The sequence below is a fragment of the Cebus imitator genome, unplaced genomic scaffold (genome assembly GCF_001604975.1).
Source record: "Cebus imitator isolate Cc_AM_T3 unplaced genomic scaffold, Cebus_imitator-1.0 Scaffold82, whole genome shotgun sequence".
Taxonomy (NCBI): domain Eukaryota; kingdom Metazoa; phylum Chordata; class Mammalia; order Primates; family Cebidae; genus Cebus; species Cebus imitator.
The window spans coordinates 8,141,695-8,166,283 of NW_016107397.1; the positions used below are offsets into that span (position 1 = coordinate 8,141,695).

The window sequence follows — 24,589 nt, forward strand, 5'->3', positions numbered from 1 at the left end:
AATTCTCACTTAAGGCCAGGTGCAGTGACTCACACTTGTGATCCCAGCACTACAGGAGGCTGAGGCAGGAGAATCACTTGAGCCCAGGAGTTCAAGACCAGCCTGGGCAACATAGCAAGACCCTGTCTGTAGGGAGCCGGAGTAGCCCACCCGCTCTGGGGGGATCAGCAACAAGGTTGCTGTGAACCTCAGGTGAACTTCAGGGAAGTGAAACCACAGTAAGAGAACGTGTATGTCTCGGAGAAGAACAGACGGACCTAGAGAGAGATAACCAGCTTTTGCTGACCTTGCTGCAAGGTAGTTTTTAGCTAAAGTATATTAACTAAAGTATAAGAATAACCAAAGACTGTTCTAAGGAACTGCACCCTCCTTCAGCTATCTACTTTGTGAACATATAAAATAAAGTACACTAAGACAGGTCAGGAGCCAAAAAAACTAACATCATTACCTCCCAGACCGCCTGGCCCAGTTTTCTGTATCTCTATGTCTGTGTCTGTGTCTTTCCTTATCACCTGCCGTTCCCTCTTAGGTCCTTAAACCCCTGTGCAGCACAAAACACAGCACACCTGTCTTTACGAAAAAAAAAAAAATTGGTCAGGGTGATGGTGTGCGCCTGTAGTCCCAGCTACTGAGGAGGCCAAGGTGGGAGGATGGCTTGAGTCCAGGAGACTGAGGCTACAGTGAGCTGTGATCATTCCACTGCCCCCAGCCTGGGTAACAGAGTGAGACCTTGTCTCTAATAACAGCAACAAAAAAATTAAATTCTGACTTTAAAAAATTGGAGAATTAGGCCAGGCACAGTGGCTCACGCCTGTAATGCCAGCACTGTGGGAGGCCAAGGTGGGCAAACCAGCCTGGCCAAAGGGTGAAACCCCATTTCTATTAAAAATAAAAAAATTAGCTGGGTGTAATGGTGGGCGCCTGTAATCCCAGCTACTCAGGAGGCTGAGGCAGGAGAATTGCTTGCACCCGGCAGGCGGAAGTTGCAGTGAGCTGAGATGGCGCCACTGCTTGAGACTCTGTCTCAAAAAAAAAAAAAAAAAAAAAAAAAAAAAAAAAAAGAGAATGTAGACTGATTGAAGAAAACTTATTAGGCCAGGAGCCATGGCTCATGCCTGTAATCTCAGCACTTTGAGAGGCTGAGGCGGCGGATGGATCACCTGAGGTCAGAAGTTCGAGACCAGCCTGGCCAACATGGTGAAACCCCGTCTCTACTAAAAATACAAAAATTAACCAGGGGTGGTGGAAGTTGCCTGCAATCCCAGCCACTCGGGAGGCTGAAGCAGGAGAATCACTGGAACCAGGGAGGTGGAGGTTGCAGTGAGCTGAGATCACACCATTCCATTCCAGCCTGGGTGACAGAGCTAGACACTGTCTCAAAAAAAAAAAGAATAAAACACAGATCTGTTTTGGGAGGCCAACTCAAGGCCAGGAGTTTGAGACCAGCCTGGGCAACACAGTGAGACTCTATCACTACAAAATGAAAATAATTTAAAAAGTATCAATACAGATGGGCATGTGATCCGAGCATAGCCTGACGCTGCCACACTGATGTCAGCCTTGCCTAGGACACAGGGCAGTCCCACCTGTGCATGGATCCCAGCTTAGCTTATCCAATTCTGAAATAGGGAAGGCATTTATTCACAAAATACCTGGTAATGCTTTGAGGATTTATTTTTAATTTCTGAAAATACTTATTTCTTGTTTTATAAAAGGAACATTTCTCCCTCCCTCCCTCTCTCTCTCTTTTGAGACAGAGCCTCACTCTGTTACCCAGGCTGGAATGCAATGCATGACCTCGGCTTACTACAATCTCTGACTTCTGGGTTCAAGCGATATTCCTGCCTCAGCCACCCGAGTATCTGGGATTACAGGTGTGCACCACCAGGCCTGACTCATTTTTATGTTTTTGTAGAAACGAGGTTTCACTACGTTGGCTAGGCTGGTCTCGAACTCCTGACCTCAAGTGATCCGCCCGCCTCAGCCTCCCAAAGTGCTGGAATTACAGGTGTGCACCACCACGCCAAGCCAGGAATGTTTCCTAGCAATGCATTTAAAAAAATCTTTCACCTTTAAATGAAAAATGCCCATAGTGTACCCTTGGCAGGTCCTTTCAGCACAGCTATTGGCAGACGCTACCAGGGTTAGACGCTGATTGGAAGCCTCACCATGAGTATTCCCAAGTTATTTTGTTAAGCATGCAGCAGCCAATTTTCCACACGGAGGGGTACATACATACACATTTTTTTTCCACCATGTTTGGTTTTTCCAGATTTATAGTGACTGAGAGTATTTATTTGGACTTCATGGTTGTAATGTTATGTGACTGTCACGTGTAACTTTCCTCCCTTCTCCAAATTAAATCATGGTCAGGGGAATCTCTCTAAAGCTCTCCGCAGGCTGCGATTCCATTTTCATCTACTTTTATATAGTCACTACACTTGGAAACACGAGGCTAAAAGTGCCTCCTGAGCACTGAAGGGCCTTCTGGTCGCCTGAGCAGCGCTGTGTGAATTTCATGGCGCACCAGTCCCCTCCTGCGGCTTTCCATGAGATCATCTGGTTTTAATATCCAAACTTTTAGTTTTGCCAGATATAAAAACAATTCTTAATAATCTTCTGTCCCCAACCCTAAGATGAGTAAAATATACCCAAGTCTCCTGGGCACCTTCAACTTCCTGTGGCTCTTTCCCTCCTGCATAGCAGGGTCAGGCCACCCTAGAGGAGTCTTGCAGGGTGAGGACACCAGGACTCATGCCCTGTGCTGGATGCCACCAGCCCTGCAGACTTGGTTCTCCGCATGGCTTGGGGCCGCTAACTTCACCGAGTTGTCCTCCTGTGCCCTGAGAGCCAGGCTGTCGGCATCCCCTACCCACTCGATGTCCTAAATGGCTTGCTCCCTTGGGTTCTCTCCCTCCCTTCCCTCGCACCAGAGCTGAGAGGCCCAATGGTTGGAGGTGTGTCTCCCTGACTCCTCATCCCCAGCTCCTGCCTATAACTTAGACCTTGGCTAAAACAGAGCTTCTTCAGAATGGCCCTCCCTGCACCCTGCCCTGCAATCTCCTGAGAAAGCCAGTCTTCCCAGCCCAGCCCAGCCCCCCACACAGCGGTGCTCTCACTGAGCACTGCAAGCAACCAGGGGTCTTGGTCCCCAACTGGACCTGGCGGGGGCAGCTGAAGACAGCCTTTCAGGTGGAGACGCAGGCCAGGAGCTCAGGAGCGTGAGGTGGACATGAAGCTCTTAGTACGAGGACAAAGGAACCCAGAGCCTGAGCTGGGTGGGACAGGCATGCTGGCTCTGCCACCCAGAGGGACACAAGCTTGCATCCCCTCTGGTGAAAGCTGAGAAGAGGAAGGCAGGGGAGAAGGCCATAGGCCCCTTAAGGCCCCATCCCAGATGAGGGAGCTACACCCACAAGGGTCACTCACGTCTGATGGCGCCCACGTATGATGTGATCTTTCCAGAGAAGTGGAAAATACAAATAGGATCATGAAGAAGATGGCATGATACCACTTATGCACACCTGAAAACTCACACAAACTAAACAATGAATGCGGCTGGGCATGGTGGCTCACGCCGCACTTTGGGAGGCCAAGGCAGGCGGATCACCTGAAGCCAGGAGTTCGAGACCAGCCTGGCCAACATGGTGAAACCCTGTCTCTACTAAAAATACAAAAAATTAGCTGGGCATCGTAGCATACGCCTGTAATCCCAGCTACCTGGGAGGCTAAGGCAGGAGTATCACTTGAACTGGGGAGGTAGAAGTTGCAGTGAGCCGAGATCATGCCACTGCACTCCAGCCTGGGTGACAGTGCAAGACTCTGTCTCAAAAAAACAAAAAACAAAAACAATACCAAAAACAAATAAACAACAAATGCCTCTTAGATATCTACATGTATATGGGACATATGCGGGAGGACTAGGGTAAAATTCCTCCAGGAGTTGCCTCTGGAAAAGGGACAGAAAAGGGAGGGGAAGACAGAGGACAAGGGATCTCAATTTTATCTGTCATTTGTCTCTTATTTTAAAAAGGGCTTGAAAAAATACAACAAAATGTGAATACGCACTGATTCTTAGTGAGTACAATACAACTTGGTTTTCTTGTTCTTTTTTTTCTTTTTGAGACAGGGTCTCGCTCTGTCGCCCAGGCTGGAGTACAGTGGTGCAATCACAGCTCACTGCAGCCTCAACCTTTCTGACTTAGGCGATCTTCCCTCCTCTGCCTCCCGAGTAGCTGCAACTACAGGCAAGCACAACCACACCCAGATAATTTTTTATTTTTTGCAGGGACAGAGTCTTGCTATGTTGCCCAGGCTGGTCCTGAACTCCTGAGCTCAAGGGATCCTCCCACCTCAGTCTCCCAAAGTGTTGGGATTATAGGTGTGAGCCACCGTGCCTGATCAATAGTACTTGTTACATATCCTTGTACTTTTCCAGGTTTAAAAAATGCCTTTAAATACATATGAATTGGCTGGGCACAGTGACAAAAACTGGGGGCTGTCTTGAGATCAAACCTTATCTTAGTGCCCTCCCTAAGTTTTAGCCAGTCTCTATACCCGATAAAGGTTACTCAAACTCATTCTCAGTAAAACCTGAGTCTGTCTCTTCTAGTCCCCTGTACTTTGAGCTCCCATTGTCTAGATAAGCAGCTCAGAAAAACACAAGAAAACAAACCCCTGCTGTTTAGCTCTGATCATGCGACCTTCAGAGCAGCAGGGAGCTTGGAGATACTGAGCCCGTTCTCCAGTCAGTGCAAGATGCTACCTAGGAATAATAGCCTTGCCAGTGAGCTGCCACCCCTGCTGGAACAGGCTGGAAAGGGGAGCTCAGGAGACCTGAGGGCCAGTCTGCTCCACTGTGAGCAGCTCAAAGCACCACAGCATTTCCCTTTGCCCTGCAGCAAACCTCACTTCCAACATCACAGAATGAATACATCCTTGACAATAACAGCAGCGATGATGACAGCACAGACGCGTGTATGTGGGATGTTTCTCTATCAGCGCTGTCTGTGTGTCAGGCACTGAGATAAGTACTTGTTTGGTTTTTTTCCTTGAGACAGGGTCTTGCTCTGTTGCCCAGGCTGCAGAGTAGTGGCGCGATCACAGCTCACTGCAGCCTTGACCTTTTGGGGCTCAAGGGATCCTTCCTCCTCAGCTTCCCAAGTAGGTGGTACCACAGGTGTGTGATACCATGCCTGGCTAATTTTCGTATTTTTTGTAGAGACAGGGTTTCACCACGTTGCCCAGGCTGGTCTTGAACTCCTGGCTTCAAGCGATCCTACCACCGTGCTGGGAGGGGATTACAGGTGTAGTCCCACTGAGTCACCACACCTGGCCCATAAATACTTCTAATATTCTCCAGTAATTCTCACAATTACCTATGAAAAAGGAAGTGTGCCCACTTTATAGATGAGAAACAGGATCTCGGGGGTCAATCCACCTGCCCAAGGGCACCCAGCGAAAAGCAGATCTTTAAGAAGCTAAGCTAATATAACTTCTGATCACTTTCTTAGACCAGGTTATTTTTGTATTCAGATCTCTCCTATTTGTTTATTCATTTTGCCAACAATTATTTACAAAATGCCAACTATGTGCCAAGCAAACTGGTATGTATTGAGGTTATGCAAGAAACAAGAAAAACATGGTCCCGCCCCCACAAAACTCAGGTGTCTCAGATAAATGTAAGTACAAACAATGACAGGCCACACGGGGTGCCATGGGGTGCTGCGGTGCACACCAGTGGCCGGGAACTGGAGAAGACTCCCGAGAGAAGTGGCTCTCAGGCAGGCAAAGCAGTATTTACTCCGAAATGCTTCACAGGCGTTTCCTTCCAAGACAGAAACAAGAAGCCCATTATCATGGCACTTGGTCAGTGTTATCTGGAGATTCTAGAGGATTCAACCAGACAACACAAAGAAATGAAATCTAAAATACTGGAACAGCGCCCGGGCACAGTGGCTCATGCCTGTAATCCCAGCACTTTGGGAGGCCAGGACGGGCAGATCACGAAGTCAGGAGTTTGAGACCAGCCTGGCCAGCATGGCAGAACCCCATCTCTACTAAAAGTACAAAAATTAGCTAGGCATGGTGGCAGGCGCCTGTAATCCCAGCTACTCCGGAGGCTGAGACAGGAGAATAATTTGAACCCAGAGGGCCGAGGGTGCAGTGAGCCAAGATTGTGCCACTGCATTCTGGCCTAGGCGACAAGAGCAAGACTCCATCTCAAAAAAAAAAAAAAAATACTGGAACAAAGAGAAGAATTATTATTTGCACATGAGGATTATGTCCTAGGAAACCCAAACACATGAATTAAAAAACTGTTACTAGAAACATAATGTGACCAGAAAAAAAATAGCAGGGCATGGTGGCATATGCCTGTAGTCCCAGCTACTCAGGAGGCTGAGGTGGGAGGATCACTTGAGCCTGGGAGGTCAAGGCTACAGTGAGCTCTGATGGTGCCAGTGCACTCCAGCCTGGGCAACACAGGGAGTCCCTATCACAAACAAACAGAAAAACAAACAAAAAAAGTGGTCTGTGGACTGCACATGAGCTAATCATATGGGGTCAGTGTTCATGTTCCTAACAAACTGTGGTTATATAAAATATCCTCCATCCCTTTTTTGTGCGTCCTGGGGTGGACATGAATAAAATATCCTTATTCTTGCATATGATGAAGTAAAAAGAAAAAAAAATCCTTATTCTTAGGAAATGAATCTTGTGGTATTAAGAAAAAGGGCACGATATATATACACATACATACATATATAAAATCTCACTCTCAGATACCGTAAGTACAGACAGAAAATGCTAAACATGGCAGAACACTAAAAATGAACAAATCTGGGCAGAGGACATGCAAGAGCTATTTGGACTCATCCTGCAACAATTTTGGAGGTGTGCAACGTTTTCAAAATGTAAAATTTTAATAACAAATTAGGGCTGGACACAGTGGCTCTCGTCTGCAATCCCAGCAATTTGGGAGGCTGAGGCAGGAGGATCACTTGAAGTCAGGAGTTCAAGACCAGCCTGGCCAGCATGGTGAAACCCCACCTCTATTAAAAATACAAAAATTTGCCAGGCGTGGTGGTGCACTCTTGTAATCCCAGGTACTCGGGAGGCTGAGGCAGGAGAATCACTTGAACCTGGGAGGTGGAGGTTGCAGTGAGTCAAGATCGCGCCACTGTACTCCAGCCTGGGTGACAGAGAGAGACTCCATCTCAAAAAAAAAAAAAAAAAAAAAAAAGAAAAAAAAAAGAAAAACAAATTAGTATTATAAAATTCATACCAAAGAAACACACATACGTACTCTCACATAGCCTACCTTTACTGTATGTAAACACTAACCTTCAGAAAACAGTAAGAAAAAAAGATCTGTTCATATTCCCAAAACCCAGGATTTAACATGACAAGAAACACAAGCGGTTTGATGTGAAGAGAAATTGGTAATAAAAGATGCTGATGAGCCCCAGTGAAATGCACAGATATGGAAGAGTGGAAGTCTGTGGCCTAGGGCAGGGGTGTGCAGATGGGCCACCGGGCATGGCCAGAAAGAAATAACGCAGGTTCTGGGGTCCACGTAGTCTCCAGCTCAGCTCGGCAGCCACAGACAGCACTTAACAAATGTGTGTGGTGTGTTCCAATAAAACTTTATCTACAAACACAGGTGGCTGGCTGGGTCTGGCCCACAGGCTGCAGCTGGCTACCTTGATCTGAAAAGTTGGTTACGACTACTGGCTGGCTGTTCAGCAAGCCACTGCCCTCTTTCTCCTGGGCACAGTGCCTTCCCTTGGGGTGGCCGGAGACTGAGCTCTGGTCACTGGCTTGAGTGGAAGTGAGATCTGCTGCTTCTGGGCCCCTGAGACTCTCCCTCTCTTTCTCCAGATGCAGACACCACTGCAGCAGGCACAGCCACGCCCAGGCCACTGGACTCCAGAATCACCCCTTGAAGGAGGCATTTTTTTTTTTTTTTTTTTTAGAGATGGAGTTTTGCTGTGTCGCCCAGGCTGGAGTGCAGTAGTGTGAGGATCTCAGCTCACTGCAGCCTCTGCCTCCTGGGTTCAAGGGATTCTCCTGCCTCAGCCTCCCGAGTAGCTGAGATTACAGGTGTACACCACCATGCCTGGCTACATTTTTGTATTTTTAGTAGAGACGGGGTTTCTCCATGTAGGTCAGGCTGGTCTTGAACTCCTGACCTCAGGTGATTCACCTGCCTCAGCCTCCCAAAGTGCTGGGATTACAGGCATGAGCCACTGCACCCGGCTATTTTTTGTATTTTTAGTAGGGGTGGGATTTCGCCATGTTAGCCAGGTTGGTCTCAAACTCCTGACCTCAGGTGATCCACCTGCCTTACTCCTGAAGTGCTGGGATTACAGGCAGGAATCACCACACCAGGCCACAAGACATTTCAAAAGGAGCCTTTAACAGGGGTTTGGAGGATGGGCTCCCTGCCTCAGCGCACCTTGTGATCACAGACAACTTCAGTGGGTCTGCAAAATTCCACAGTTTTCACCAGACCTTCCTGATCATTTCCACCTCAAAGCCAACTGCAGAAAATCATACTTGTGCCACTGAGGTCAATGGGGTAAACTGAGGCAGTGGCCACAACCAGTCACCAGGGAACTCGCAGACCTGTAACCTCTTCAAAGGCACTGCTGAGCAGCAGTGTTTGTGGTCACTTCAATTTAACTTAAAAACTAAAGCCAGGGATAGACACAGTGGCTTATGCCTGTAATCTCGGCATTTTGGGAAGCTGAGGCAGATGGATTGCTTGAACCCAGGAGTTCAAGACCAGCCTGGACACATGGTAAAACCCCATCTCTACAAAAAATACAATAGTTAGCTGGGTGTAGTGATGTACACCTGTAGTCCCAGCTGCCCAGGAGGCTGAGGTGGGAGGATCATCTGAACCCTGGGAGCTAGAGGCTGCAGTGAGCCATGACTGTACCACTGGACTCCAGCCTGGGCAACAGAGTGAGACCCTGTATCCAAAAAAAAAGGAGAAAAAACTAAAGCCAAATGAAAAATTCAGTTCTGTAGTGACCTGAGCCACATTTCATTTTAAATGAAAATCATTATTATTTTTGAGGTGGAGTCTCGTTCTGTTCCCCAGGCTGCAGTGCAGTACTGCGATCTCAGCTCACTGCAACCTCCACCTCCCAGGTTCAAGTGATTCTCCTGCCTCAGCCTCCCGAGTAGCTGGGACTACAGGTGTACACCATCACACCTAGCTAATTTTTATATTTTTAGTAGAGACGGGGTTTCACCATGTTGGCCAGGCTGGTCTCAAACTCTTGACCTCAGATGATCCTCTCTCCTCAGCCTCTGAACATGCTGGGATTATTATAGGCGTGAGCCACCATGTCCAGCCTTGAGCCACCTTTCAAACACTCAACAGCCACACATGCCTAGTGGCGGCCATGTTGGACAGCACAGATATAAAACATTTCTACCACCATAGAAAGTGCTACTCGCCACGGCATACCTGATTGGCTAATCAGGTAGGCGGGCCTGTAAAATCTGTCCACACCACAATTTATGGAGAAAAACAGAATTGTGAAGGAAGCTGGATATTCTAGCCAAATCTTCTTACAGGTGAGGCACCAAATTCGGGCTGCCAATGTTCCCTGGTTAATATGGAATCTAACCCGAGGGAGGTGGACGTTCTTCAGGGAAAGATGTTTTCATCAAGCGGTGATGAATCACTGCTCCCAATGCCAGGGCGGTACGGCCAAGCAGACAGCATGGCTCCATCCCAAGGGCAGAGGGAGCGAACACAAACTTTGCAGTCTTCCTCCTTCTGGAGCCTCATGGCTAAGGCCGGCCTGCTCTGCTGTCTGGCAGTATCAGCTATCATTTTAAACATTCTTTCAGAGTCAGCTCCAAAGAGTTACTAAGTTTACAAATCATTTTTCATTGACTAATTCTAGCCAGGGCTTCTTGGTAAGGCGTAGGAGACTCCCCAATTTTATTGGTAAACAGTATCCAAGTCACAGGATGGGAGGGTGTATTTCTGGGAAGGTTTTCTATAGAGGACTAATCCCACCCGCGGCAGCTTGTGCATTTATTCAGGCGTCAATCCCTCTGGCTCCTGGGTTTGGGGAATGAGACGGCCTCTGCTGACAGACGGCCCTGTAGCTCCCTGCAACTAACCGACCCCAGCAGACTCCCAGCCACAGGTGAGACCCACACCCGTCCTCCTACAGCCAAGGCTGACACAAAGCTCCAACTTTACGTTATGACATTATTTTGGGGTTCTATATGCTGCACCCAACAAAAACAAAAATAAAGACCAAGCCCCAGAGCACATCTGTGAGACAGAGCACTGTTTAGGCCTGTGGGCGGGGCTGGGAGGAGCCTCTATTACAACTGTATGTTCTGAAAAACAGTAAGGACCTTTCACCTTCGTGATACAAATCACAAAAAGCAAGCTTTTTCAGAACAGGCAGAAGACTGCTTTTATTCTCTGTGTAATACTGATTTACTATGATTTATAGTGAGAAGGGAAAGAAACAGAGAAATTTCTCCCAGGAGTTCCTATCAGACTGGGGAGGGAGAAAATGAATTTTTATGTTTATCCAAAGCGGCACAGTTTTTCAGAAAGTCTGCTTATTTTGATGTAAATGTTCCAAAGTAAACAAACAAACAAAACTTAAGAAAAGTTTCATGAAAAATTCCACACAACAATGTTTCCATACAAACACATCCTGGCTGGGCGTGGTGGCTCACGCCTATAATCCTAACACTTTGGGAAGCCCAGGTGGGAGGATCCTGTGAGCCCAGGAGTTCAAGATCAGCCTGGGCAACATAGCGAGACACAGATCTTTATTAAAAAAAAAAAAAAAAAAAAAATTAGCCAGGCATGGTGATGTGCACCTGTAGTTCCAGCTACTCAGGAGGCTGAGGCAGGAGGTTTGCTTGGGCCCAGGAGTTGGAGGCTACAGTGAGCTGTGATTATACCATCGCACTCCAGCCTAGGCAACAACATCCGGTCTCTACAAAAAAAGGTTTTTTTGTTTGATTTTTTTTTTTTTAAGAGATTATTGATAGCCAGATGAGGTGGCTTACATCTGAGCACAGTGGGAGGCAGAGGCTAGAGGATCACCTCAGCCTAGGAGTTCAAGACCAGCCTGGGCGACAGAACACTGTCTCAAAATCAATCAATCAATCAAACAAACAAACAAAACAACAATGACAAAAACAAGTTCTATTACCGACTTTACTCCAGGACTCACCTGGGACACCCCAACCCTGTCCCACCTCCCTCATCACTCTGCTGTTCTCCAGGGGAAGAGACCCCCACATCTGTGCGTGAAAGGCCAGGGGCACCATCACAGAGTGGCTTGGGGGACAGAGAGGCCCCAGAAACTGATGGGATGAATTGTGCCATCCTAAATTATCAAAAAGTTACTGTACATTAAAAAAAAAATGCTAAATTTAGCCAAGTCATGTCACAAGATGCTAATAAGGCCAATGACTAAATTATGTAACTTTTTTATTTCTATAAAAATATGCTTTTGCTGTGAACCTAAACTGCTCTATAAAAAGTCTATTAAAAATATGCTGTGTCATTCAACTTTTAAAACAGATTTAAAAATTAACTGACTTCAGAAAGCCTGTTCCTATAAAAGATTTCTACTTTAAAAAACATAGCTTATGGAGTTCGAAGGGATCAAGTTTAACTACCAGCTGAACCTCAGGATAAAACAGACTTTGTTTTGTATAATTATATTAACATTAGAAGATCTGCATAACTCAACCAGTATTCTTCCCAATGGCCAATGCATGATATTACAAAATCACACAGGGGGGCAAAAGATTCATTCAAAATGAAAGACAGAGCAATGAGCTTTAATGTAACACAGTACAAAACATCCATGGACATAGCAGAGGGTGACTTAAGACCAGGAGTTTGAGACTAGCCAGGGAAACATGGCAAGACCCCATCTCGACCAAAAAAAAAGAAATAAGCTGGTCTGGTGGCACTCACCTGTGGTCCCAGCTACTCAGGAGGCTGAGAGGGGAGAAGTGCTTGAGCCCAGGAGGTCGAGGCTGCAGTGAGCTATGATTGCACCACTGCACTCCAGCCTAGGCAACGGAGCAAGACACTGTCTCAAAAAATAAATAAATAAAGAGAGACTACCCAGCCAGCACCGTGGCTCATGCCTGTAATCCCAGCACTTTGGGAGGCCATGTTAGGCAGATCACCTCAAGTCAGGAGTTTGAGACCAGCCTGGCTAACATGATGAAACCCTATCTCTACTAAAAATACAAAATTAGCCAGGCGTGGTGGCACATGCCTATAATCCCAGCTACTCGGGAGGCTGAGGCAGGAGAATTGCTTGAACCTGGGAGGCGGAGGTTGCAGTGAGCCGAGATGGTGCCACTGCAAGACTCCGTCTCAAAACAAAACAAACAAGCAAAAGAAACTATCCCTTGTCAGGTTTTAGTGAGGGATCAAGGATCATCCACAGTATCTGAAAAGGCTACTAAAATACTCCCTTTTCCAACTACGTATCTGCAGGAGGCTGGCTGGTCTCCATGTACTTCAGCCTAAACCACACATCACAGCCAACTCAAAGCAGAAGCAGCCATGGATTCCAGCTGCCTTCTATTAAGCCAGACATGATAGATTCTACCAAAAAACCTCTTAGTCTATTTTTTTGAGGGGGGAGAATTTAGTTTTTTTTTTCAATAAAAATATTTTTGAGGCTGGGTGCGGTGGCTCAACCCTGTAATCCCAGCATTTGGGAGGCCGAGGCGGGCGGATCATGATGTCAAGAGATCGAGACCATCATGGCCAACATGGTGAAACCCCGTCTCTACTAAAAATACAAAAATTAGCTGGGCGTGGTGGTGTGAGCCTGTAGTCCCAGCTACTTGGGAGTCGGAGGCAGGAGAACTGCTTGAATCCTGGAGGCGGAGGTTGCAGTGAGCCAAGATCGCGACACTGCACTCTAGCCTGGCACCTGGCAACAAAGTGAGACTCTGTCTCAAAAAAAAATTTTTATATACACACACACATATATATATATATATATATATATGTATATAAATAGTTATTGCTATTTTTGAGCAGATGAAGAAATATGTATATTTTAATTTCTAATATGGTCAGCATCAACAGACATAGCTCATATAAACCAAAGCTCTTTGGGGTCCCCAGGAATGTGTAGGAGTATCAGAGTATAAAAGGGCCCTGAGACTAAAACAAATCTGGGAATTGCTGGTTTAAGCAGAGAACATCCAGCAGCCATTCTGCCCCCAAAGAGAACCATGCCCTTTGACACTTAGGGGAACAAGATAGGGGAGGAACTTCAAAATACCAGGGTCTCTGCTGAAGGGCAGGGCCTCACCCCCCTGGATACATGGGAGCCATTGAGGTTTCCAGGCAGGGCAGCAACATAATCAGAGTGCAGCATCCTCTGAGGACACAGATAACAGACAGTTCGTACCTCTGTCTCCAGTAAGGTTAAATGCAGATACTTCTTAATCAAATCATGTGTAAAATCCTCATCTGGGTCAGGCATGGTGGCTCACGCCTATAATCCCAGCACTTTGGGAGGCTGAGGTGGGCGGATCATTTGAGATCAGGAGTTCAAAACCAGCCTGGCCACCATGGTGAAACCCCGTCTCTACTAAAAATACAAAAATTAGCTGGGGCGCCTGTAATCCCAGCTACTCGGGAGGTGGAGGCAGGAGAATCACTTGAACCCAGGAGGCAGAGGTTGCAGTGAGCTCAGATTGCACCACTGCACTCCAGCCTGGGAGACAGTGAGACTCTGTCTCAAAAAAAAAAAAAAAAAAAAAAAAAAAAAAAAAAAAAAAAAAAAAAAAAAAGAAAAAGAAAAAGAAACCCATCTGTATTCTGTATGTTTATTGATCAGTTTGTCTATCTCCTGAAAATTATTCTTAGAAAAGCTATGCATTTGCAAGCAGTGTATGATTTAATGATAGAACTGTTATGTTTAAATAAAGCAAAACATGCCCAAACTCATCTTCACAGCATCCGAGGAGAAAACATGTATCGTCAACACTGTAGAAATGGGTCTCGGATGAGGTGAGTTCTTTTTTCTTTTTCTTTCTTTTTTCTTGAGACATAGTCTCACTCAGTTGCCAGGCTAGACTTGATCTTGGCTCACTGAAACCTCTGCATCCTAGGTTTAAGCGACTCCTACTGTCTCAGCCTCCTGAGTAGCTGGGATTACCGGCGCGTGCCACCACACTTGGCTAATTTTTGTATTTTTAGTAGAGTCGAGGTTTCACCATGTTGGCCGGGAAGGTCCTGATCTCTTGACCTTGTGATCCACCTGCTTCAGCCTCCCAAAGTGCTGGGATTACAGTTGTGAGCCATCGCGCCTGGGTGAGGCAAATTCTTAAACCCTGGTTCCTCAAATCCTGGGAGCACGCCGAATGCCTTCTTGGTTTCGCTTTGTAAATTCACCAACTACACTCACACGCACATTCTGTTTTCATCCTTTCTAATTACCCGGCAACATTTTACCAGGAAACTAGAAACTCATGGAAAGTAATAGTTGCAATGAAAATTAACTACAAGATGGCCCAACAAGTCACAATGCAGGGGCCTATTTCCAGGAAATCAAAGTAACAGCATTTTATATAATCCTCTCATTTTAATATGAAATGCTTTAAATGTAGGGTAATTATGGAAATGAGGCATTGCTGCAATTTGGGTTGTCATTAATTTAGCAAGTTTATCCTCTGACATTCACAAGATGCAAAAACAGCAAATCGTAAATTACTCTATCTCCAAATCAAATGCTTTAGTTTCATTTCAGCACATAATTTTAAACATAGCTGCGTCTTTTCCAAAAGTACTAAATACGAACACCACTACATTCTACACTTTTAGCACCACAAACTCTATTCCCCGTCAATATGACAAAGGCTTTCATGCGGATGTTCTAGATTCAGTTCAACAATACTACATGATAACACCCTTCTCATAGATTGACTTTTAACATTCTACATAAGTTTTCTTAAATGCGCAGCAAGCTGAAAAAATTCAACATGAACCAAATACTAGAAGTGGCTCATATTTTTAACACAGACCCAACGTACTTGCCACGCGCCCACAACCCTTTTTAAAGTAACTTTTAACAAGTTGACAGTCTCACTTGGAACAAATATATGTGATACACAATAACTGCCAACTAGCAAAAAACCAGAATAAAGCCTTTATTCGGAGATGCCGCATTTCGCATTTTGACTATCAAGATACAACCGGACTGAAACTAAAGCTTCACCCCCCTCCGGGAAGCAGCTCCCCTCCAGCCTCTGCAGAAGTGACCGTTCTCCCCGGCTCTGTTTCAAACCATCACTCAACGGGAACATTCCTTCCTTCAGCAGATCCTCCCTGGAGAGCAGATCTGGGTGCAGATCTGGGGCTGCAGGTCTCAGGACAGGCCTTTGTCTCCTCCATGGCTTCCTTCACTAGGAGACCAACCCTCCCTAATCACAGCCCTTCCCTGCCTTTCTCACTGCAGGTTGATCCTTCATATGGAGAAGACAGTCAGCAACACCTGAATTTTCACATCTACCCGCTGGAAAGAGACTGATCTGACAGTCTCTTGTCCCAAGTACAAAACCAAGCATGACCCAGGCACTGGGTCACCTAAGGGGATGGGGGAGGGCAGTGACAAGGCTGGGAAAACCCCAGGAGAAGAGGAATGCCATGACGGTCCCTTGATGCCAGATAGTGGGGCGTTGGGCACAAGCTTACTGACTTCCCTACATCTGGGTGACTTTCCAGTTAATTTCAAGATAATGTCATGTCAATCTATAACGAATTGTATGATGGTTATACAATGTATAAAACTAATTTGATATTCTTCAAGTGACCAGTTGGAAATAGCCATGAGAAACAGGCTTCCGTATGTTTTATTAATTAATGTTTCAGGTCAGACAGGTAACGTGCCGACATCGTACCAACGTTCCAGGGTGGCACATTTCACACACCGTGTGAAAACACCCAATCATCATGCTCATGAACTACAAAACGATCTCTGGATGTTTTTAAAGGGGCTAAAACATTTATGTAGTAAAATGCTTTGGTGGTTACAATTAATTACTTCTTCTCATGGCACGTGTGCAGAGGCTGTGATCCATAACACCTGCCATTCACACTACGCCTCTCAGCAGGTGGAGCATGGCAACCCGGCCATGTATCCGAAGCTGGCAGCTAAAATGAACCACAAAAAAGTACAGGTGCCTGGGTGCAGTGGCTCACGTCTGCAATCCCAGCACTTTGGGAGGCAGAGGTGGGCAGATCACCTGAGGTCAGGAGTTCAAGACTGGCCTGGGCAACATGGCAAAACCCCCTATCTACTAAAAATACAAAAATTAGCCAGGCGTGGTGGTGGACACCTGTAATCCCAGCTACTTACTTGGGAGGCTGAGGGAGGAGAACTGTTTGAACTTCAGAGGCAGAGGTTGCAGTGAGCTGAGATTGTGTCACTGCACTCCAGCCTTGGCAACAAGAGTGAAACTCTGTCTAAAAAAAAAAAAAAGTACAGGTGAGAACAAATTAAGGGACCCAGGCAATGACCACCAAAAGCTGCTAATGTTACAAATGGGGGACATCCAGACATTTTCACCTCCGCACACACCACCACCTATAAGGCAGTTCTGGCAGAAAAGCAAAACAAAACACCTGAGTCTGATCAAATCCCCGGGTCTAGTAACCAATTTACAGAAATGACAAGGGGGAGGGACATAGTGAATGGATGCTGCCAGAATCCAATCTGTAAAGGCAGGTGTGGGGAACTACATGGGACAAATGACCTCACGAGAAAAAAAGCAGGGGGTGCTGGATTCAGTGGCTCACACCTGTAATCCCAGCACTTTGAGAGGCTGAGGCGGGCAGATCACTGGAGGTCCAGAGTTGGAGACCAGCCTGGCCAACATAGTGAAACCCTGTCTCTACTAAAAATACAAAAATTAGCCAGGTGTGATGGGGCATGCCTGTACTCTCAGCTACTCAGGAGACTGAGGCAGGAGAATCACTTGAACCCGGAAGGCAGAGGTTGCAGTGAGCTGAGATCACGACACTGTACTCCAGCCTGAGCGACAAAGCGAGACTCCGTTTCAAAAAAAAAAAAGAAAGAAAGAAAGAAAGAAATAATCATGCAGACAGTAAGAGAAACCTGCAGACTGATTGAGGACAGTAAGAAATTATTATTCATTTTTTAGGTGTGATAATGACATTGTGGTTAAGTTTTTTGTAAAAAAAGAATTATCTTCTAGAAATTTTGGTTGAAATATTTACAGACAGAGAAAGATGACATCTGTGATTTGCTTCCAAATAACTGGGACGAGGGGGAAAGGTGAATGGGGGTAAAGATAACACAAGTCTGGCCACCAGACGATAGCTACTGACGCTGGCAGCAGGCATGTGGAAGGAAGCTCATTACGTTTGAAACTGACCATGATAAAAAAGTGTGTTTTTAAAAAGCAGCCGGGTGGACAGGCGCAGTGGCTCAAACTTGTAATCCCAGCACTTTGGGAGGCCGAGGCAGGTGAATCATGAGATCAGGAGATCGAGACCATCCTAGCTAACAAGGTGAAACCCCATCTCTACTAAAAATACAAAGAATTAGCTGGGTGTGGTGGCATGAGCCTGTAATCTCAGCTACTTGGGAGCCTGAGGAGGAGAATCACTTGAACCCGGGAGATGGAGGTTGCAGTAAGCTGAGATCCTGCCACTGTACTCCAGCGTGAGCAACAGAGTAAGACTCTGTCTCAAAAAAAAAAAGCAGCTGGGCATGGTGACTCATGCCTGTAATGCCAACACTTTAGGAGGCCAAGGTGAGAGGATCGTTTGAGGCCAGGAGTTCCAGACTAACCTGGGCAATATGGCAAAACCTGTCTCTAAAAAATTCAAAAACAATAAAAAAAAAGTAACCATGTTCACTGCAGACAATATGGAAAACACATAAAAGTATAAAGAAAAAAAGATACCCATATGACTCTTACCACTGAAAGTTATCACAAACAGAAGTCTTGTTCTCACTGTTAATTATTCAAGTAATCTACATTTACTTTAAAAATACTGGGGAAAAAGGCTGCAGAAAAAGAGGGGAGAGCAAGTATGGGATATGGTCGGGTCTCTTAGGTTCATGAATAAAGCACATTTTTTGAATTTTGAATTGGGTAATTGAAATTCAAAATTAAGTGCCATCAAGCCAAAATTGGCAGGGTGCTGTGGCTCACACCTGTAATCCCAGCACTTTGGGAGGCCAAGGCGGTGGATCCCCTGAGGTCAGGAGTTTGAGGCCAGCCTGGCCAACATGGTGAAACCCTGTCTCTACTAAAAAAAAAAAACAAAATACAAAAATTAGCCAGGTGTGATGGTACACGCCTGTAATCCCAGTTACTTGGGAGGCTGAGGCAGGAGAATTGCTTAAACTCGGGAAGCAGAGGTTGTAGTGAGCCGAGATCCCGCCCCTGCACTCCAGCCTGGATGACAGAATGAGACTCTGTCTCAAAACAAAAACAAAAACAAAAAAAGAATTCAGTTGGTATATTCACTATGTAAAAAAAAAAATTAAGTGGCATCAAGGACGACAGCACACACACGTGTGCACACACACCTCACACCCCTCTCCCCATAATGGAAGAAGGCTGTCTGAATTCCCCCACGACATACTCGCTGGTCCTTTTAGGACACCAGGCTAAATCAATGATGTTATTTTTCTCCTATGGAAGCTGAAAATTCATTAGTCCATTAATTTGTTCACTTGACAAACAGAACTCAGTTGTTGTGTACCTAATGCCAGCTAGTGCCTGCACCAGGTCTCTGGGGAAAGATTGTAAATTCTCGGCCCCAGCCACAGGGAGCTTATGGTTTAGAAGACACGCTACCACGGAGACCCAGGCAGTGCCTCCAAGTCAACACCAAGCAAGCCTGAATCAGAATCCACACACACTCTCCTGTGCCTGGGAGCTCTGGCGACATGCTCACCCACCACACACAGCGTCAGATACCCAGTAGACCAAGATCAGCTCTAAGCTGGGTCACAAGCCATTTTTCCCCCCGCCAATAATTAAGAATGTTGAAGATTTTGAATTATATACTTCCAGTAACAACTAGGGGTGAATTCTGGTATCCTTCCTGGATGGGAGGTGTACAGAGAGTGTGTATTACATGCACCTGATCCAAGGTGAAGAGGGCAGCCTGGGACGACATAGCTTCGGAAAATGGTGTGAGCACCAACACGACATGGACTTCCCACCAAATCCAAGCACGCTCAAGGCAATCACACTCCAACGCAGCAAGAGAATTTGTAGTTTACAGTAAAGAAATTCACAACTTCCAACAGCAATGGCAATAGAGGTACCAAAGCCCAAGAGAAAACAGACACAGTAATTCTTGACATTTGGTGATGAATTTCTCACTCAGGGGTGACAAAAACTTATGCATCTAACTTTCTTGCTCTGAATTCCTTAAAATTTCTTAATGACTTTTAATGTAACAGGGTTAAGAATCGTGGTTTTTGTGTTTGTTTTTGTTTGTTTGAGAGGGAGTCTTGCTCTGTCACCCACGCTGGAGTGCAGTGGCATGATCTTAGCTCACTGAAACCTCTGCCTCTCAGGTTTAGGGGAGTCTCCTGCATCAGTCTCCCAAGTAGCTGGGTTACAGGTGTGAGCCATGCCCAGCTAATTTTTGTATTTTTTGTAGAGATGGAGTTTTGCCATATTGGCCAGGGTGGTCTTGAATTCCTGACCTCAAGTGATCCAACCACCTTGGCCTCCCAAAGTGCTGGGATTACAGGCATGAGCCACCGCACTTGGCCAGGCTTAAGAATCTTTAACCGAAAAGAAGTTTATGACAGCCTGTTCTAACATATGTGACTAGTTACGAGTAAGTTTTCTAAAATTTTTTTTAAAAATGAGTTGGTGGCTCACACCTGTAATCCCAGCACTTAGGGAAGCTGAGGCAGGCACATCACGGGGTCAGGAGATCCAGACCATCCTGGCTAAGATGGTGAGACCCTGTCTCTACTAAAAATACAAAAAATTAGCCAGGCGTGCCTATAGTCCCAGCTCCTTGGGAGGCTGAGGCAGGAGAATTGCTTGAACCCAGGAAGCACAGTTTGCAGTGAGCCGAGATCGTGCCACTGTGCTCCAGCCTGGGAGACAGAGCAAGATTCTGTCTCAAAAAAAAAAAAAAAAATGAAACTGCTTGAACTAAACATTTTTGTTGACAGACTTTGGCAGCTTTCAGAAGCAAACAGCTTTACGGTTGGGCGAGTTGGCTCACGCCTGTAATCCCAGCACTTTGGGAGGCTGAGGCACGTAGATCACTTGAGGTCAGGAGTTTGTGACCAGCTTGGCCAACATGGTGAAACCCTGTGTCTACTAAAAAATACAAAAATTAGCCGAGTGGTGGCGCACGCCTGTAATCTCAGTTACTTAGGAGGCTGAGGCACAAGAATCGCTTGCACCTCAGAGGTAGAGGTTGCAGTGAGATAAGATTGTGCCACTGCACTCTAGCCTGGGTAACAGAAGAGACTTCATCTCAAAACGACAACAACAACAACAAAACAAGCAGCAGCAGCAAAGAGCTCTTCTCTAGGTGGGTGGACATGGACATCCATTTAATGTTTTCCTTCTGCGCATCTGCTCTGTTCTTGTAAATTTTAGACTGCTGCCTACATAGATATTGCTCACATGTGCAGGTGAAGTCAAATAAAAACAGACAGGCACAGTGGGCTGAGCACTTCACGCACATCTAATGCACCAAGTCAGCAAGCGGGCAACTGTTTAGCCTGACAGCTCTGCCATGATGCCCTATAATGTACCCACTAAGAACACGAGCTCCCTGGAGCATAAATGTGCAGGGACTGTATACACTGATAACATTTCATAAATAACAGACTTGTTACTGGCCTATTCAGTGACAACCTCAGGTCGAATTTTTTTCCCCTTGAGCTAGAAAAAAAATACTGTGAAAGCCTCCTTCAAGAGTCACTAAAGCTGTGTCTGACTGGGGAGTGTACCTGTTTCCACGGCTGGGACGGGAAACTGAAAACAAGACTGTTTAATAGAAGCACTCAGAGAATCTGAATTATATAAAGGTGCATTTGTAAAGCATGGCTCCAAGGGGGTCCTGGGGGAGCCCACCTGTCATTTTCTTACCAGAGGGGAGATTGGCCAGGAAATGCATTGATGGCCCCAAATGGAGAGAGCATGTAGGTTATGGAAAAGAGAGAGCAGAGTAATAACTGAGGCAAAGAACAACTTTGTTATCTCCCGAGTTCTGATTCTACCAAAATGCACACCTTTCGGCATGGTTGGAAAATGAAGGTATACTTCCCCTCTTACTCCTAAGTGGGAGTGAGTCATTGTTGATGTTGCATTTCAAATTATTCAATATCATATTTGTAACCAAACAGACACAGGTTTGTAAGTTTACAGACACAAACTTTGGGTCCTGGAAATTACCCCAGCAAAAATCCTCCCCGATCCGCCACCCTCCCCGACCCCATTCAAGGCGCTTATAAAAGGGAGTAATTAGACAGTCAGACAACCCTTGAACAAGAACCACATTGAAGAAATATAAACATGGGTGATGAGTTACAGGCAATCACTAAATAGAAAAAGAAAGTGGCTCCAGAGGAAATGAGTAATTAAACAGGCTTTCTCCTGATCAACAGACCTTGAGGTCGGGGCAGAGCAGAGGGTGGGGTGCTGGAAAGGAGGGAACCGGAATGGGTGGGAGGTGACCCTGGGATGCTGAGAAAAGGCACGACAGGCCTGGGCAGCCATCCAGGCCCAGCTGGGTCTCTCTGTCCCCGGTGACCTCGGGCCTGCGGGAATCTAATTGGAGCTCCGGTCCCGCTACTCCATCTGAGGAGTACTCACTGGTGAGGTAAACTGAGGCCCGGGGTTCGTGTCCTGGCCCCTCCCCACCAGGCCTCTGTCCCTTCAGCACAGCCCAAGCTCCTGGGGACCTCACACTTCCCACAGTAACACTCTCCCACCCTCCTGTGTGACTGCACTGGGGTCCCCAGGACCCAGACAGGATGGGGTAGCGGTGGCCCAGGGCAGGCCAGACAGGGTCAGGATGGCCACTGGGTTCCAGGGTGGCAGGGATAGGCACTAGGGTGACTCGAGGCTCTGGGTGGTGGAGATAGGGGGTGGTCCTGAGAAACAGGCCAGGCTGTGGTGACCCTAAAGTCCAAGCCGGTGGGGGTCCAGGGTGACCTCACTGATTCAGCTGGGTGGAACAGGAGTGGGGAACAGTAGTGGGAGTGGCCCTTCAAGTCCAGGCTTGTGGGGTTAGCAGTCAGGGGTGACCCCGGGGTGCCTAGGAAGTGGGGGTTGTGGTTGACCTCGGGTGTTTAGACTGGGTGGGGATGTAGATGACCCCAGGGATCCAGGCCGGTGGGGGTTCAGAATGACCCGGAGTCCAGGCTGGTGGGAGTCGTGGGCAGGAGGGATCTGGGTCAGGGGTGACCTCAGAGGCCCAACCAGTTGGGGTTGGGGTAGGGGTAGCTCCAGGAGCACAGGACGGTGAGAGTTGAGGTCAGGCGTGACCCCAGGGCCGGAGAGATGTGGGCCAGGGTTGAACCCAGAATCCAGGCCGGTGGAGGTCGGAGGCGACCAGGATCCCCAAGTCCAGGCTGCAGGGATTGGGGTCTGGGGTGACCACAAGGGTCCAGAAGACAGGAGGTCCGAGTTGACCCCCGGGGGTCTAGGTCGGTGGGGGTTGGGGGGCGACCAGGGGGTCCAGGCCGGGGAAAGTGGAGGGGGAGCCTCAGGCTTGGGCCGCAAGAATCGGGGTCGTGGTGACCCCAGAGGCCCAGGAGGCGGGGGTCGGGGTTGACCACGGAATCCAGGCCGGTCGGGGGTTACGGGGGCGGGGAGGGGTTCAAGCTGGGGAGGGCCGCAGAGATCGAGGTCAGGGGTGAGCCCTGGGTGCGGGTGGCGGGGATCGCAGGGGCCACTCACTGCTTGGGCAGCTGCAGGGCGGGTGCGCCGCGCCGCTGGAAGGCCCCGTCCACGAAGACGCCGTTCTTGCCGAGACAGCGCAGGTAGAAGTGCGGCTCCTGGAAGCTGAGCTGCAGGTGGCGCCTCGAGATGAAGCTGGACAGGCCCATGCTTAGGTCCACCGAGCCCTGCGAGGAGTTGCGGCCGATGGTGACGCTGGGCTGGCGCATGAGGAACTCGAACTCGCGGCCCTCCAGCCGCGCCAGCGCCGGCCCCGGGCTCTGCCGCACCGAGGCGGCTGCCGCGGCCACTAGGGCGGGCGCCGCGCCCTCGTCCCCGGCACCCCCAGAGCCCGCGGCGTCCCCGGAGCCCCCGGAGGAGCCGGCAGAGGAGCCCGCGCCGGCGATCGCGCTCTGAGGCGGCAGCGGCGGCGGCGGCGGTGGCGGCGGCCCGGGCGGGGGCTGGGGCTGCGCGGGGGCCGGCGGGGGCGCGGCCGCAGGGAAGGCGGCGGCGGCGGCCGCGGCGCACAGCACGGGGCTGCAGGGCGCAGAGCGTAGCGCCAGCAGGGCGCGGGCGCCGCTGTCCTCGCCGACTTCGGCCATGTTCGCGCGGCTCCGAGCGGCCTCCGGCGGCGGCGGCACCAGCGGCGGCGGCGCGGGGGGCGGGGAGGCCGGGGCGCGGGGCGGGCGCGGAAACCCGGGCCAGATCGCGCCGGCGCGGAGCGGAGCCTCCCAGCCCCCCGCGCGCCGCGCCCGCCGGTCCCGCCCAGCGCAGCCCACGCGGCGCGCGCCAGCTCGGGGTCGGGGGCAAGGCCTGGGCTGGCTGGGCCTGCGGGCCTCGCCCCCTGCCCGCGGGGCTGCAGGCAGCCGCCTTTCCTCCTTCCGGGGGTACAGGGGACCCCTGAAATACCCAGCCGGAAAGTTTTGAGCCTGGGCCACTGGAGAAAGGGACGGATGACCTCAGCAGTCTCCCCGGCCCAACCACTCGGGCCCCCAACCCTAACGCGTGAGATAGACACATACATACATAGATAAAATATATGAGTATTATATGTAATACATATGTTTGTGTTTTGAGATGGGGTCTTGCTCTAACTCCCAGGCTGGAGTGTAGTGGCACAATCATAGCTCACTGCAACTTCCACTTCCTGTGCTCTAGTGATTCTCCTGCCTCCGCCTCCCAAGTACCACCATGCCCAGCTATTTTCTTTTCTTTTTTTTTTTCACTTTTTATAGAGACAGGGTCTTGCTATGTTGACCAGGCTGGTCTCGAACTCCTGGCCTCAAGCAATCCATCTGCCTCGGCCTCCCAAAGCACCCTGTGAGCCACCATGCCAGCACTGATCATTCTTAAGCCCTTAGATTAAAGGTCCTCATACTCTACTTAACTGAAGACCACTTGAGATCAATCCCGGAATCCCTGATCCCCTCTCTCTCCTTCCTTCCCCCTCCGTCTCTCCTTCCTTGTCTCCCTCCCTCTCTTCCTTCCTTCCTCTTTCTCTCTCTCTTTCTCTCTCTTTCTTGTCCTTCCTTCCTTCCCTCCCTCCCTCCCTCCTTCTTTCCTTCCTTCCTTCCTTCCTCCCTCCCTCCCTCCCTCCCTCCCTCCCTCTTTTCCTCCCTTCCTTCCCTTTTTTTCTTTC

General features: G+C 48.3%; 1 protein-coding gene and 1 non-coding gene across 2 annotated transcripts in view; both read right to left on the reverse strand.

Annotated features, from left to right (window-relative positions):
* FOXK1 (forkhead box K1) overlaps positions 1-23,581 on the reverse strand; it is a 90,994-nt gene extending 67,413 nt beyond the window's left edge. The window contains exon 1 of the mRNA XM_017533778.2: positions 22,972-23,581. Within this exon, the coding sequence (XP_017389267.1) occupies positions 22,972-23,552 (581 nt within the window). The 5' untranslated portion in view covers positions 23,553-23,581. The remainder of the gene's footprint in view (positions 1-22,971) is intronic.
* Positions 15,916-16,020, reverse strand: LOC119472035. Its single transcript, XR_005201131.1, has one exon. It is a non-coding gene; the product is annotated as a small nucleolar RNA U13 (small nucleolar RNA).
* Positions 23,582-24,589: the final 1,008 nt, after the last annotated feature.